The sequence below is a fragment of the Halichoerus grypus genome, chromosome 9 (assembly GCF_964656455.1).
Source record: "Halichoerus grypus chromosome 9, mHalGry1.hap1.1, whole genome shotgun sequence".
NCBI classification, from domain to species: domain Eukaryota; kingdom Metazoa; phylum Chordata; class Mammalia; order Carnivora; family Phocidae; genus Halichoerus; species Halichoerus grypus.
The window spans coordinates 102,710,807-102,724,624 of record NC_135720.1 but is presented as its reverse complement, the minus strand read 5'-3'; the positions used below and the strand labels follow the sequence as shown (position 1 = coordinate 102,724,624).

Below are 13,818 nucleotides of genomic sequence, written 5' to 3'. Positions count from 1 at the left end.
CAGTTTGTCGATGGCTCTTACCCCAGCACCTAGAATAATGCCTACTACCACACGGTAGACACATATTTGGTGAATGACCAAATGTATCTATCCATTCTTGCCTCTTTATAATTACTTCCTGTACTTCACTGTAGGTAGTCATTATAAAACTCCAGAGTTGTAATATATTACTGCCCTGTTTAAAACTCTTCAACAGCTCTTCATTGTCATTAGAAAAAAAAAATATAAAAAGCTTAATGTAGAATAATGGCCAGGACCTTTTATTTATAAGTGACAGAATTTCAACTCAACCTACTTGGGATTAAAAAAGGAATTTATTATCTCAAATACTAAGAAGTCCAGGGGTTGAGCTGACATTAGGCATAGCTGGATTCAGATGTTCAAACAATATAATTGAGTGTCTGTCTCTCTTCCTCTTTTTCTCCCCCTCCATCTGTAGGTCGCTTTCCTGTGGTTGAGAATGATAATAGTATCTTTCATCCTTGTACACATTCCTGCCCCAACCCTAACCTATTCTTTTTTTTTTTTTTTTCTTTTTCATCTGCAGGTCGCTTTCCTGTGCTTGAGAATGATAATGGTATCTTTCATCCTTGTACACATTCCTGCCCCAAGCCTAACCTATTCTTTATGTTTTTTTTCTTGAGAGAGAGTGTGTATGTGAGCAGGGGGATGAGAGGGACAGGGAGATAGGGGAAAAGAGAGAGAATCTTAAGCAGGCTCCATGCTCAGCGTGGAACCCCACATAGGGCTCAATCTCATGACCCTGAGATCATGACCTGAGCCAAAATCAAGAGTCGGAGGCTTAACCGACTGAGCCACCCAGGCATCCTAAGACTAATATATTCTTAACATAAAAGAAATTCATTGCCAAATGAATATTTCAGCCTTCTTTTTCTTTTTATTGCCAGATTTAACCACTTATGATACAGTGAAACACTATTTGGTACTGAATACACCACTTGAGGACAATATCATGACTCATGGTTTATCGAGGTAGGTGATTATTTTAGTTTGAATTATTTTCTATATTACTTTTCTTCATATTTGGCATAAATTCTAACCTTTTGTCTCTTTTGATCGAGAATCTAGTGATATTACCCTTAGAGTAATGTGATAGTACATTTAAAAAGAACAATTTTCTTAAAATTTTTTGCAGTTAAAATGGGGAAGAGAGAGACAAAATTGCAGAATGTTTCATATTAAATGGTCCCAAATATTTGCACCTTGATGGGACCCTCCTGGGGTCAGATTCTGTTGATCAATTCTCCAATTCAATTCCACAGATATGTTTGAGCATCTTTTATGATAAAGGCACCTGCAGGGCCCTGCAGCAGGTACAAAGGGTAATCCAGGCTCCTTTGCAGGGAGTTGACCAAGGGGAAAACAAGACAAACATAAAAATATACAGGGGCACCTGGGTGGCTCAGTCAGTTAAGCATCTGCCTTTGGCTCAGGTCATGATCCCAGGGTCCTGGGATTGAGCCCTGCGTTGTCATGCTCCCTGCTCAGCAGAGAGTCTGCTTCTCCCTCTCCCTTTCCCACTACCCCTCCCCTCTCTCTCTCTCTCTCGCTCTCAAATAAATAAATAAAATCTTAAATGCTGAAACAAAGTGACTAGTTTCTGTAGCATTCAGAAGAGGAAGAAAAAAATAACCACTTGGAGGAGCCTATAAAGGAGCTAGAATTAGGTGTTTTGAAGGGCTGTAGCTCTTGACAGAGACAGGAAGAAGAGCACTCCAGGAAGAAGCAGTATCTTATCTCTTTGCAACACAATTTCAGATTATCCATTAGATTGAGTTACTTTATAGATGTCTAGTGTTCATAACATTATAGTGATTTCATTTAGCTTCTGATCTTGTGTCCAAATTCCAGAATGCTTTATGCTATTTAGATGACCCCAAAAGTATATTAATAGTGTTGAACCAGTGAGATTTGGAGATATATAGATATAAGCAATTCCTAATTCAGATTCACCTTAGCTTTATATTCCTAGAGTAGTTTTTCTTCATTCCTCCACTCTTAAAATAAGTGTGATCTTTAGTGCTACTAGAGCAATCTTTGTCTATGTCTTTACTTACCATTCTTTTCCATTCCACATTCTCACCCAGATTTGTTCACAAGCTACACCAGACTTTCTGTAGCCAATAGTCTGGCCTCCTCTTTCAGAGAAAACTGAGGATTTTGGCCTCCTTCCACTTCTTATTTCCATCCTGATAAACATATGTATTATATCTGTATCTACCCTTGCCATCTTTCCTGCACTATCTTTGTTCATGCTGTTCACTCTGCCCAGGAGACTTTTGTCTCCAGTTTCTACCCAGCTGAGTCACCTTGTGAGATGTTTTCATCTTTCAGGATGCTGGTCTGTTCTGGTGTTATGATCTACTCCAGAAGCAAGGTACTCAGGTCTGTCCTATAGTACCACATTGATATTAACACTCTATTTCATTGTCTTTCTATCCAAATGGTCTTTGAAATACCACATCTAGCCAAAGAATCATGGATTTCCTGGCAGGTGTAAATCTTCCTAACATATACTACCCTACCAAACAGATCTGTCTTTTGTGGAAAAACAAGATTTCCAGCTGTATATATTCCAGTCCTAATGTGAAATAACTTAGTCTTATTCTTCTCTAATTCAGGTTTTAGGATGATGGGCATTTGTTTCCTTTTTAAGCTGTACCCACTGGATCAGTTTTTTAAATGGGTTGGTATGAATATGTGTGGTATATGAGGCAGCTCAGAAGTTGCTAATGATGAACTCAAATCTAAGTAGATAAACGGTGCTATGTGGTCTGGAAGTTCTGGATACTGTGTCCTAGAAGAAAATGAAGGGGATTATAGCTGTACAACCAGAGGGCTTTATATGAGACATCCAACACCTAAGGAAAAAAAAATTTGATATAAAGAAGAATAAAAACGGTGTAAGCACTGAACTGTGCACTTAAAAATGATTAAAATGGTAAATTGTATGTTGTGTCTATTTTACCACAATTTCTAAAAATGGGGTAAGTAAAAAGTCCTGGGGTAGGGCAGGAGCAGAAAAGACAAGCCAGGATTTTAGTGAGGTGGGAAGGCATGTAGCAAGTTATGTTAATCAAGGAAACAGAGGAAAAGTAGGGAGTTGAATTAATGGTCAGGAAATGATATAGGACAGAAAGAGCAGGATAACCTTGTTTTTCTTCTTTTTAAATCATGAGGCTGTTGAGAGGTAAAACTGTAAGAAAGGCGAGTTTACTCTGTGTGAAGATGACACATGAGCATGCTTGTTTAGTTCATCCTTAAAAGGCTGGCTTTCTCTGAAACAGTGCTGATGGAGTATCTGAACCTGGTCTTGCAGATAGCCACGTGGCCTCCTGGAGAGATCAGAAGACTCGCCCAGTCACTTTCTGTCTGTTATCACTTCAGCTGTGTCCTCGGCTTCATTTTGGGCTGTTGCTAGCCAGGAGTGATGAAGGCCAATAGCAAAAAGCAGCAATGTCCATTTCAGTGCAAGTAACTTGGGCGAAATCAATGTTCCTTTTATTGCTCTATCTTTTCCCTTTGACTCTAGATACCATCTTCCTTGAGGCCTCCTGAATACATTATTCTCTGTCTTTTAATATTTGTTTTAAAGAAGTCTAGCCAGATCACACTATATTAGGTGTTAGTTAAGAGGTTCCTTTGTGAAAATATTAAGGTATATTAAAACCAATGGTATTAAACTTTCAAAGAATCTGAACTAATAGGAAAGAATATAAAAAGAGCAGTAGGGTACACCTACTGGAATGTATATGGTGAAACAAGAGCTCTTTCCACATAGACGATACCTGTCGTGTGGACAGAGACCCAAGGACGTTATATGCACAGTTGGGTCATTTGCTGTAATGTGAAAAAGGTTATATGGGTTCCGTCCCTTGAATTCAAGTATTTCTAAAGTACTTTTCCCCTTTGAATTATAAATCCTGACCTGAAAGAGGTAGACAAAATCTGGGTACTTTCTGCTGCAGCAGTTTAGAGTAAGAGAGAGTATGAAGATTCCTAAGGTAGCTTCAACTTCCCTGCCATAGAGCCTTCAGAGACTTCAAAAGCCTTGGGACAGAAGTCAGTGGTCCTTATTTTTGTGAGGTATTTGATGTCCCAGAAGGACCTAAAAGTTTTTCACAATTTTCCTTTCCAGGTTTCCATTAGCCAAACATAAGCTGTTATTCAGGCTGCCTTGATCCCAGTTTCTGTAGATTCAGCTTATGGGATGCGGGACTTCGTTCTCCATGACTCAGGTCAACCACCCCTTTTCTCATCATAGGTCTTTCTTGTGGAAAAGTTTAAAGCAGCTCGTGGGTTTTCAGTTTGTGGAAGTTCATGCTCTGTATTGCCTCTCATGCCCACAAGTATAATGAACTACTAGTGATCTCTTAACGTTTTAGTCACTCATTTACAGAATTGCGACGGACTCTGCAGTAGGTTGACCACAGCCATTTTGTCTGTTCTGAGTCACTGACAAGAAGGAGCCATTAACCTTGTTGGACAAAGGGAGAAGGGATAAACAGAAACTCATTAGACTTTATGCCTGAGCACAGACTGAAGGATAAACAGGAATTGTCCAGTTAGGTAGGGGTGCAGGCATGGAGGTGTTGCATAGTATGGTGAATACAGAGCTACACTTAGTTATATTGTCAGAGCGTAATGGGCGAAGAGAGATATGATCTTGGAGTAATATGTATGACAGCCAGTGTATGAGCTAAGTCAGGCAATAGGGAATGAGTCTTAGATGGCATAAATAGGGGAAAATGTTATAATTAGGCTTGTATTTTAGATTCCTTAGGATGGACAGAAGAAAGTAAGATTATATTCAAATGGAATAGCTTAGTGAATGAGGCTTAAACTGGTCAAAGTGATTTTTTTATTGGTTAAATATTAACCAAATTAGGTGATTGCCCGGCGGAAGGTCCTCTCAGTGACTTTCGTTCACATCTAGAATAAAATCACACTCCTTCAATAGCCTTCATGGGCTGATCTCTGCCTGCTTCTTCAGTCTTTCATCTGGCTGGACTCCTTCAGGATGCCGTGGCCATGTCGGCCGCTCTCTCTCTTCAGCCCACCATGACCATTTCTGAGTCAGGGCTTGTCCTGGGCTGTTCCTCTGGCCTGCAACATTCTTCCTTCATGTCTTTACATAATTGTTCCTCACCATTCTGCTGTCACTCAAGAGCCTCTCCACGACGGCTTGTCACCCAGTTACTCCCTATCATGCTATCCCATTTTATTTTGTTTGTAGCACTTAACGGCATCTGAAATTATTCATTTCTTCTCTGCCTCTTCCTAAGTAAGGGCCTCAGGGACAGGATCCCATGTGTCCTCTTTACTGCCTAGAAGAGTGCCTGTCACCAGTAGGTGTCCAATGTATATTTGTTGACTGGACATTCTTTTTAAAAAGTTTTTATTTTTTTCTACCTCTCTAATGATTTCATTAAGCATTGATTTTAAGCAAAAATAAGATTATTATGAAGAATAATACAGTAATATATTTAGTATTCCATTCTTTCTAAATATCAAATTTCCTTTTCTTATAATTTAGAAACCGCTATATTTATTATCCTTCAAATTCATTTATTTGTATTTATAGTTTATGTTCTGGACTGGTAGCTTCTATTCTGGGAACCCCTGCTGATGTCATCAAAAGCCGAATAATGAATCAACCACGAGATAAACAAGGAAGGTAGATACAAAGTCATCACTCTCCATGTGTTCAAATGTCTGTAATAATAATGTTCCTTAAAGATGTTTCCTTGTATTTATTCTTGATAGAAATATATCTGTGTGATCATGTCTTCAACCAGCAAACTGTTTTTATGTAATTACCTGCTCTTTGTCTGATGGAAAAATACTGTGCATTTGGGGATATAAGTTAATTTAATGATCATATTCTTTAGACACAAGGTATTTATTGTGATTTTATTGTTTTCAAAGAGTTTATGAAAATATACTCTGCTGAGAATTTACAGAGCACTTTCTTCAGAAGCTTATGACTTACAGGTAACATGGAGAATTTGATTTGATATAAAACAGTATGTTCTCTCTGGAAGAGATCAGGTGGAGTGAATTCTAAGTATAAGACTAAGGGTGGGATGAATCCGAAGAGTCAACCTTAGACACCTAAAGAAATTATCTTTAAACTCCAAAGAGGTGATTTATATATACTGAACCACAAATATTATTTGTTTTAAAATAGCAGAAAATGTTTAAGTTTCCTTATAGTAAGTTTCCTTAGATTATTTTTTAATTTATGTGTTATTTATACATCTATTTACACACAAAAAGTTTAGCAAACTGTCCACTTTCCTTTTTAGGGGACTTTTGTATAAATCATCAACTGACTGCTTGATTCAGGCTGTTCAAGGAGAAGGATTCATGAGTCTATATAAAGGCTTTTTACCATCTTGGCTGAGAATGGTAACGTCAGGTTTTTCCTTCCTTTGTTTTTGTTTTCTTTGTACTTAAATTGCTTTTAATCTACAGATATTTTCCCTTTTCTCTTTTGGTTTTTAGCATGGCTCTTCCCCCAAACCACAATTCTTTCTCCCCTTTTTATATCTCTTTTTGTTTTCTTTTTACCTCTCCTCAGAGTCCCATCACCTTCCTTGCTGGATTAAAGTAAAATAATTCAATTACATCTAGAAATGAATAGGTTGACATTCTGTTATAAAGCCAGTGGACAGGGTTTTCTGCAATGTAAAACCTTTAGTAGTCCATTTAGCCAAAGCATTGTAAGTTTGGGACAGGTATAAAGATTTTATACTAGAGACTGTTCCTATGAAAATGTTACTGTTTCAAACAAAATTTGTTACTTTGCTGGCAAATGTTGCATATCCATTAATACTTACTACCACAAAGCTCAGCTTAGTAAGAAAGCATTATGTCATTTTTATTTGATCTGGATATTACTTTTTACTGAGGTAAGCTAAGATGTAGAATTAGATAGACTTATTCAAGTAACATAAGATATATAATAAAAATAAGGTACTCAAGTATTTTGTAAGTTAGAACATATTTGAAAGAATGAACTAGTCATGGATTTAGAAATTCAAACAAACAATCAACACTTTACACAATATAATAATATTAATTGAGCACCTAGTCCATGCAAAGCCCTGTACTCAATGCCTGGCTTTGGGATGAACAGGAGAATCTCAGGCCCTGCTCTAGTGCTGGAGCTTCTAATTTAGGTAAGGCCAAACACTGAATAAAAAACTAGAAGTGACGAGTGGTAAGGGAAAAGTGCATGGTGTTATGAAAATATATAGCAAGCACATACAGCCTAGGCTTGGAGATTAGAAACACCTCCTTGGAGAATGGACTTTAAAATTGAGTTCTGAAGAATGAGTGGACTTAGCCAGGTAAAAGGAGCAGAAAAAACATTCTGGGTAGAGGGATAGTTGGAGTGGACAGAGAACATGATGAGTTCAGGGAACTGAAGGAAACCCAGCAGGCCAAGGCATGGAGACATGGATGAGAGAGGCACAAAATAAGGCCAGAGAGAGGCAGAGGCCAGTTTGGGAAGGGCTGTAGGACCCATAAGTGTGAGGGGCACCGGCTTGATGACATGTATGTTTTTAAAAAGATCATTCTGGCTGCCATGTGGGAAAGGCCCGGAGTAGTGGTAGATGAGACATAATGATAGCTTGCATGAGAGTATTACAATGCAGACAGAAAAAGATTCAAAAAATAATTTAGGAGATAGCAAGGAGCTAGAAACATGACTGGATGGGGAGGGGAAAATGGTCAGAGAAGATAAGGAAAGTTGGGCTTCATTCCCAGATTCCCAAATTGAGCAACAGATGATGTAGTTTCCTAACATGGAGATCATTTGTAGGGAAGATTCTGTGGTAGAATAGCAAGCATAGTTCTAGATTTTTTAAGTTTTGGGTATTCATAGGACATCTAAGAACAGATGTCTAGATGGCTCCTTCATATATCAATCTGGATCTTACAGAGCATATGGGGATGGAGCTTTAGAGGTGAGCACCATCTACATATTGAAGTTCTGGGAATAAATGACATCACCAAGCAATAGTGGGTATCTATTGACATGGAGTTAATATCCAAAGCCCTTAGCAATATCTGATACAAAAGTGTACCCAAGTATAAAACCTTATTTTGATTGTCTTGATTATACCTTGAAATTATCTCAAATCTGTGGATATTTCTTAATGGAAAGGAAGATCCTGATTTGGCCTGCATGAACCAGGCACTATCTAAGGAGTGAGATGCTTATTTTTTGCATGAGAGCAGTTTATAATGTGTTGGAGAAGACAGACATGTAAGTAGTTAAAATTTCAGGAATAATAAAGCCAATATCATTAAATCACTTGGTATTAGCACCAACACTGTGCTAATCGTTTTCATGGCTTAACTCACGGAATTCTCCCAATAATCTCTTCAGTAGGTTATTATCATATGTCTTTTACAGAGGAGAAACAAAAGCTTAAAGAGTCTGAATAACTTGGCCAGGTTAGGTGGTTATTATTTAATGGAGTCAGAAATCAAACCCAGGAAGTTTGACTCCAGAGGATGTGGTCTTACTAAGCAGGTTGTATTAGTACTCTACTTACGGTATGAACAAAATGGGGTGAGAACATGGATAGTAAAGTAAAAAATGGCTTTGCCTGTTTAGGAAGTCACAAAGTCTTTCACAGAGATGATATCTGACCTGAGCTTTGAAAGATCAGTGGGCATTTAAAAAGAAAGGCACGAGGGAGCAACATGAGCATAGGCCTCCAGTCATGTGTGGACCCAATAGGTTTGGACAACTGCAGAAAATTCAGTATAGCTGAAGAACAGGTCCTCAGAGGGGATGTGGTGGGGCAGAATGCTAGAGAAGTGCTTAAGCACCAGGTTAAGAAGGACCTTGTGGGGCAAGTTGAGTGGTTTAGGTGGAACCTGTAGTAAGCAAGGAGCTGTTTAATTGTGGGAGCAAAGTACTAAGGTTTGTTTGGGGACAGGATTATTCTGGCAGCAATGTAGAAGATACACTGAAAGCTAGAACCCAAGAAAGGAAGTTTTGGTCTAGCCTGGAGATAACTGTAAAAATGGAGAGAAGGCAGATTCTAGGGCCATTTTTGGTTAACTCTACAGGATTTAATAATTGACTCTATGTAGAAGGTCGGGGAGGGAAGGAAGGAAATGGAACTTTTTTATTTCTAGTGTGGAAGACTGTAAGGACAGTGAGACCATTAATGAAAAACAGAATCAGGGTCAGGAGGTATGAGGGCAGGGAGAATAAGACAAAGGAATACTGAGACGATTTAATCTGACCCATTCTCTTTATGCATGAGACTCAAGAAGTATAAATGAGAAAAAAGAGTACTTCATATATGACAGACACTGTGCTAAGCTCTTTATACACATTATTTGTTTTTAAGTCTTATAAGAACCTAGGGAAACAGGTGGTGTTATCCTCATTTTTCAGATGAGAAAAACATGGCTCCAAGTATAAGAAACTTGCTCAAGTTCATATATATACCTGGTATGTGGCAGAGCTGGGAACTGACCGCAGGTCTGTTCAGTTCTAAACCCATGCTCCTAATAATACAATATACGGAGTGTCTCCACATCCTCAGCTAGTTATGAAAGTTGTCAGGAAAGAGACAGTGTGTCGTGGTAAAGAGATGTTACTAGAGGAAGGCTGGCTAACCACCAGGGTCACCAGGGTGGCACTGCCTTGTTGATCTGCCACAGTAATGACCCTGAGTTTAAAAGCTGACACATGGGCACTTCCAAGTAAATTGGCCTTGCAAATACAGATTCACCCTCAACTGAACTCACTGAAACTGATGATCAGACCACGGTATTGACTCATTCATGTTGAGAAACACACTTGGCGAGTGATCCAGATGCTGAAGTCCTCTGAACAGTGTGCTTCCTCCTAAATTCAAGCTATACGTGAAGGCAAGTTATAATCAGAAGGTTGCTTGCTAAACATAGAATAGTAACAGGAGGAGCTTATTCGTAATCTTAGTATTTAAGAATACCCAAGAGCCCTTGTGTTCAGCCCCACAGTAAAAGGCACGGAGAAGGACTCTGTTTTCCACCAGGCAGACCAGAGCAGACAACACGGGTTCATGTACACTTGCATTATTTACTGTGTTATAACTATGCTAGGGAAGAAAAAACAAGTAAACATGCCATACCCTCATGTGCTCCCACACAGCGGCTCAGTATATGCCATTTGTATAATACCGCTGTTATGGCTATTGGATCTCCCTGTTTAACTTCTATTCATAACCCAGCTAAATTCAACCTCAGTCCCTTCCACTAGGTAAAGGTAGTATGACCTTGTTTTGCTCACTCACTGATTAATATTTACTTCATTTGCATGCAGAAGTCTGACTACCAGAGCAGCTAGGAATGATTACATAATCCACCCTTAACTAAGACCTCTGTTCCTTGATCTGATTGCAGTTATATCACTGGCTCACTTCATTTTTGTTGTCACAAGAATATTATATATATATATATATATATATAATATATATATATATATATTCTTTATTTTGTCCATGTCTCCATTATATTTAACTAGCCAAGATGTGTTCTAAATCCACTGGTAAAGTCTGTCTCCAAACGTAACATGCTCAGTATTTCCAAACACAGGACATAAATATTGCTGTGCAAACTCTCTAACCAAATACATTTTATATTCTAATTGCTCAAGCTTCTTTTTTGACTCTAGTATGATAGTTTCTCTCTGATCAATATTACCTATCACCTATGAACCAAACCAGACAGGAACTGGATCCAAGATACCCTTTCTCTGATGATTACTTCCAGTGTTTCCTCTGCAATTTCCTTCTGTGTCTCTGTTGTTTTTATCTTCCGTTGTTGAAAAACCCTCATCCCTTTATAATTCCTTTTGATGCGGTTATACCTTCATTCAAGTTAGTCAAGTCTTTCTGAGCTGGAAACTCTTTTCTCTATTTAATGTGAAATTTTATATCCATTTTGTGATATATCAGGTGTTGAGCTTATGATCTAAGTCTCAAAGGATAATCTTTCATCTTCACTTTCAAGTCCTTAACTGTCTCCTTGTCACGCTCCACAGACGAACTACACACAGGGAAGCCCAGTCTAGAATTCAGGCATGCCGAGTCTCAGCCTCTTAGCAGGAAGGGTTCAGTAGAAGGAACCCTAGAATGGAAGCCAGAAGCCTATACTCTAGCTTTTTGATTACTAAGCCTCAATGTCCTCATCTGTAAAATAGGGATATCATTACCTTTCCTTTCTATTGTAAATTGTTCAGAGAAATTTATGAGAAATAAGACATGAAAATATTTGTCAATTATAAAGTGCTCTATAAAGGTGAAATACCAAAGTATTTGTTTTCAGCCTAAGTGGATTCAAAATTACTTTGTCATTCAAAGATGTATATGCATAAATGTAGAATATTCATAATCACTTTGAAATATGCACTAACTTCTTTGGTTAATCTTTCAGACCCCTTGGTCACTGGTGTTCTGGCTTACTTATGAAAAAATCAGAGAGATGAGTGGAGTCAGTCCATTTTAAGCCCTTAAAGATGCAGCCCTTAAAGATACTGTGTTCAGTATCATTGAAATATGGGCATCTACAACACACACCCCTATTATTTCTACCTCTTTAGGAAGACACCTTACTCCACAGAGACTGTGATTTATAGGGGGCAGCACTTTATTTTTCTCTGGAAACCCAAGTTCTCTTTGACTCCTCTTTTTGTTCAAAAGCAATGTGGTTGGATTACACAAGGCCACCTAATGAGACCCGGCACAGAATTTCAAGAAGATTTGAATCCTGAGCACTTACCTTGGGCGAGAAGATTTGACCTTTGAGATGCTATTCTATGCTGAGGAGCCTACTTAGAGAATTGCCAAAAGGGAGACAGCATCTCAGACCTGAAGTAGACAATAGGAATCTGGAAGAATACATACATACGTAGTGATTCAGAAATATATTTAAACTGTTGTCAGTATTTTCAATTGAAATTTGATGATTCCTTTTTCTGTTGTTAAAGTGCACATACTGTAAATTAAAGGGAGGTGAATGAAAATTCATGAATAAACATTTTGAATTTCCCTAGTGGTGAAGGAAGTTGATGTACCTTTTCTTGCCAAGAGGAAAAAAAACATCAAGTTGAGATGATACTTGGATTTCAAGGAGAGAAGCTTCTTTCTGTCAGTGTCCCATCTTTAGTTAGATCTGTATTATTGACTAGCACTCCACTGCACATGCTAAGGACTTCCCGACAGCCACAGACTGAGTCTTGATGAACATAGAGAAGAGCATTTGCTTTGTTACATATGCCATTGCAACCAGAGTTTGTCTCTGGCCCCCAAGAATCTCGATATATAAAAAAATGCAGCTTGTTTGAGTAAAGCGTAGGTGGGTAGGTCCTTTTCATAAAGCAACTTGTTATTATCAGCCTTTCAGGGGCATTTCAAAAGCAAGGCTGAGATGAAGTTAGCCAATTCAGACAGGCATCCTTTCTCATCTCTCCTTCCCTATCACTAAGGGCCAGAGAGAGAGAACTCAGAAATCACACTGAAGCTGTCTCTAGCCTGAATCTTACCCAGTTCTGAAAAGCTTCCTGCCTAATGAGTGATAAGTATAAACTGCCTATGGTATACATTTATGTCTCCAATCATTGAATCAAATACCCTTTTCTTATTTTAGAAAGGTGAGATTTTTCTTCAGATTGACCTATATGCCACCTGTTCCCCCAACCTCAGACAGTGGGCATTTCTGGAGGCATAGGAACACTCAAAAAGCTTAGACCCAAGAAACACCTTGGAGTTAACCCAACAAAGTTTGTCATGGACATAGAGGATGTTGAACAAACAAAAAGTTTACAAGTGCTCTGTGGTTGCACTAATGTATAATCACTGCCATTTAAAAGGGGAAGTATACTTTAAAATATATTTTAATGTGATGTACTAATATGCAGTGGCTTATTGTTTTTCTATGAAACTTTCAGAATGTGGAGTTTAGTCAAAATCTGTTGGTGGTCTACTTTTCCATTGCATCTGTCAATCTGTATGAATTGAGTTGTTAAATATATTTAAAATAATATTATGTACTTAAATTCCCAAGTGTTCTGCATTGGGACCACCTTTGGGAACTTTTTGGGTTTTCATGTTTTATAACTTTTAAAATTAAGTAAAGACTGGATCAAAATATACCAACTGGACCATGAAAAAAATTATTTAGCTTTATTCTTTGAGGGGCGTGGGGTGAAAACACTGTTTTAAATACTGAGACTGTTCCTTGATATCTGGATTCAACATGAAATTGGAATTTTTTAACCCGGGATCATCTGGTTTAATCCTCTCATTTTACATGTTATGAAAGAGAAGCCCAGAGAAGTAGAGCTGCTTATGCTCATAGGTTACTTCATAACAGAGCCTGGATAAAAATATAGATTTCCTAATTATTATTATTATAATTGGCAGTTATTATATACTAATTCGGTACACAGTCAATACCTTATGTTATCTTCCCAACAACCCAGTCCAGTGCTCTTGAATCTTCCAAAAAAAGATTTCTCTTTATGACATTTTTGTGTCTTATACATTTTAAATAAATCTGAATTGTCTTTAACACAAATTTTAGAATGGAGTCACCATGCCTTAGCTTGAACATTAAGGACCTCCACCTTCTGACCAAATCCTTTATATCTAACACATATGTCTCTTCACATTTCATATTTTTCCAGTGAAGTCATATTCATTAATGTGTCTTGGAATTTTGCTCTATCTTTACCAACTTGAAATCATCTTGATCCTCTTCAAAATAACCCACAATAAATAA

At 38.0% G+C, this 13,818-nt stretch overlaps 1 protein-coding gene across 5 annotated transcripts in view; it reads left to right on the top strand.

Annotated features, from left to right (window-relative positions):
- The window catches only part of SLC25A27 (solute carrier family 25 member 27), a 29,481-nt gene that overhangs the window by 13,484 nt on the left and 2,179 nt on the right, over window positions 1-13,818 (top strand). For 2 of the 5 annotated variants that reach the window (XM_078055274.1, XM_036113608.2), the window contains 4 exons: window positions 909-993; window positions 5,606-5,698; window positions 6,330-6,432; window positions 11,739-12,086. In XM_078055274.1, coding sequence (XP_077911400.1) covers window positions 909-993; window positions 5,606-5,698; window positions 6,330-6,432; window positions 11,739-11,843 — 386 coding nt within the window. In that variant the 3' untranslated portion in view covers window positions 11,844-12,086. Of the gene's footprint in view, window positions 1-908; window positions 994-5,605; window positions 5,699-5,949; window positions 6,016-6,329; window positions 6,433-11,472; window positions 12,087-13,818 lie in introns of those variants that run through there. The other 3 variants (XR_004924144.2, XM_036113764.2, XM_036113881.2) reach the window with 3 other exon arrangements.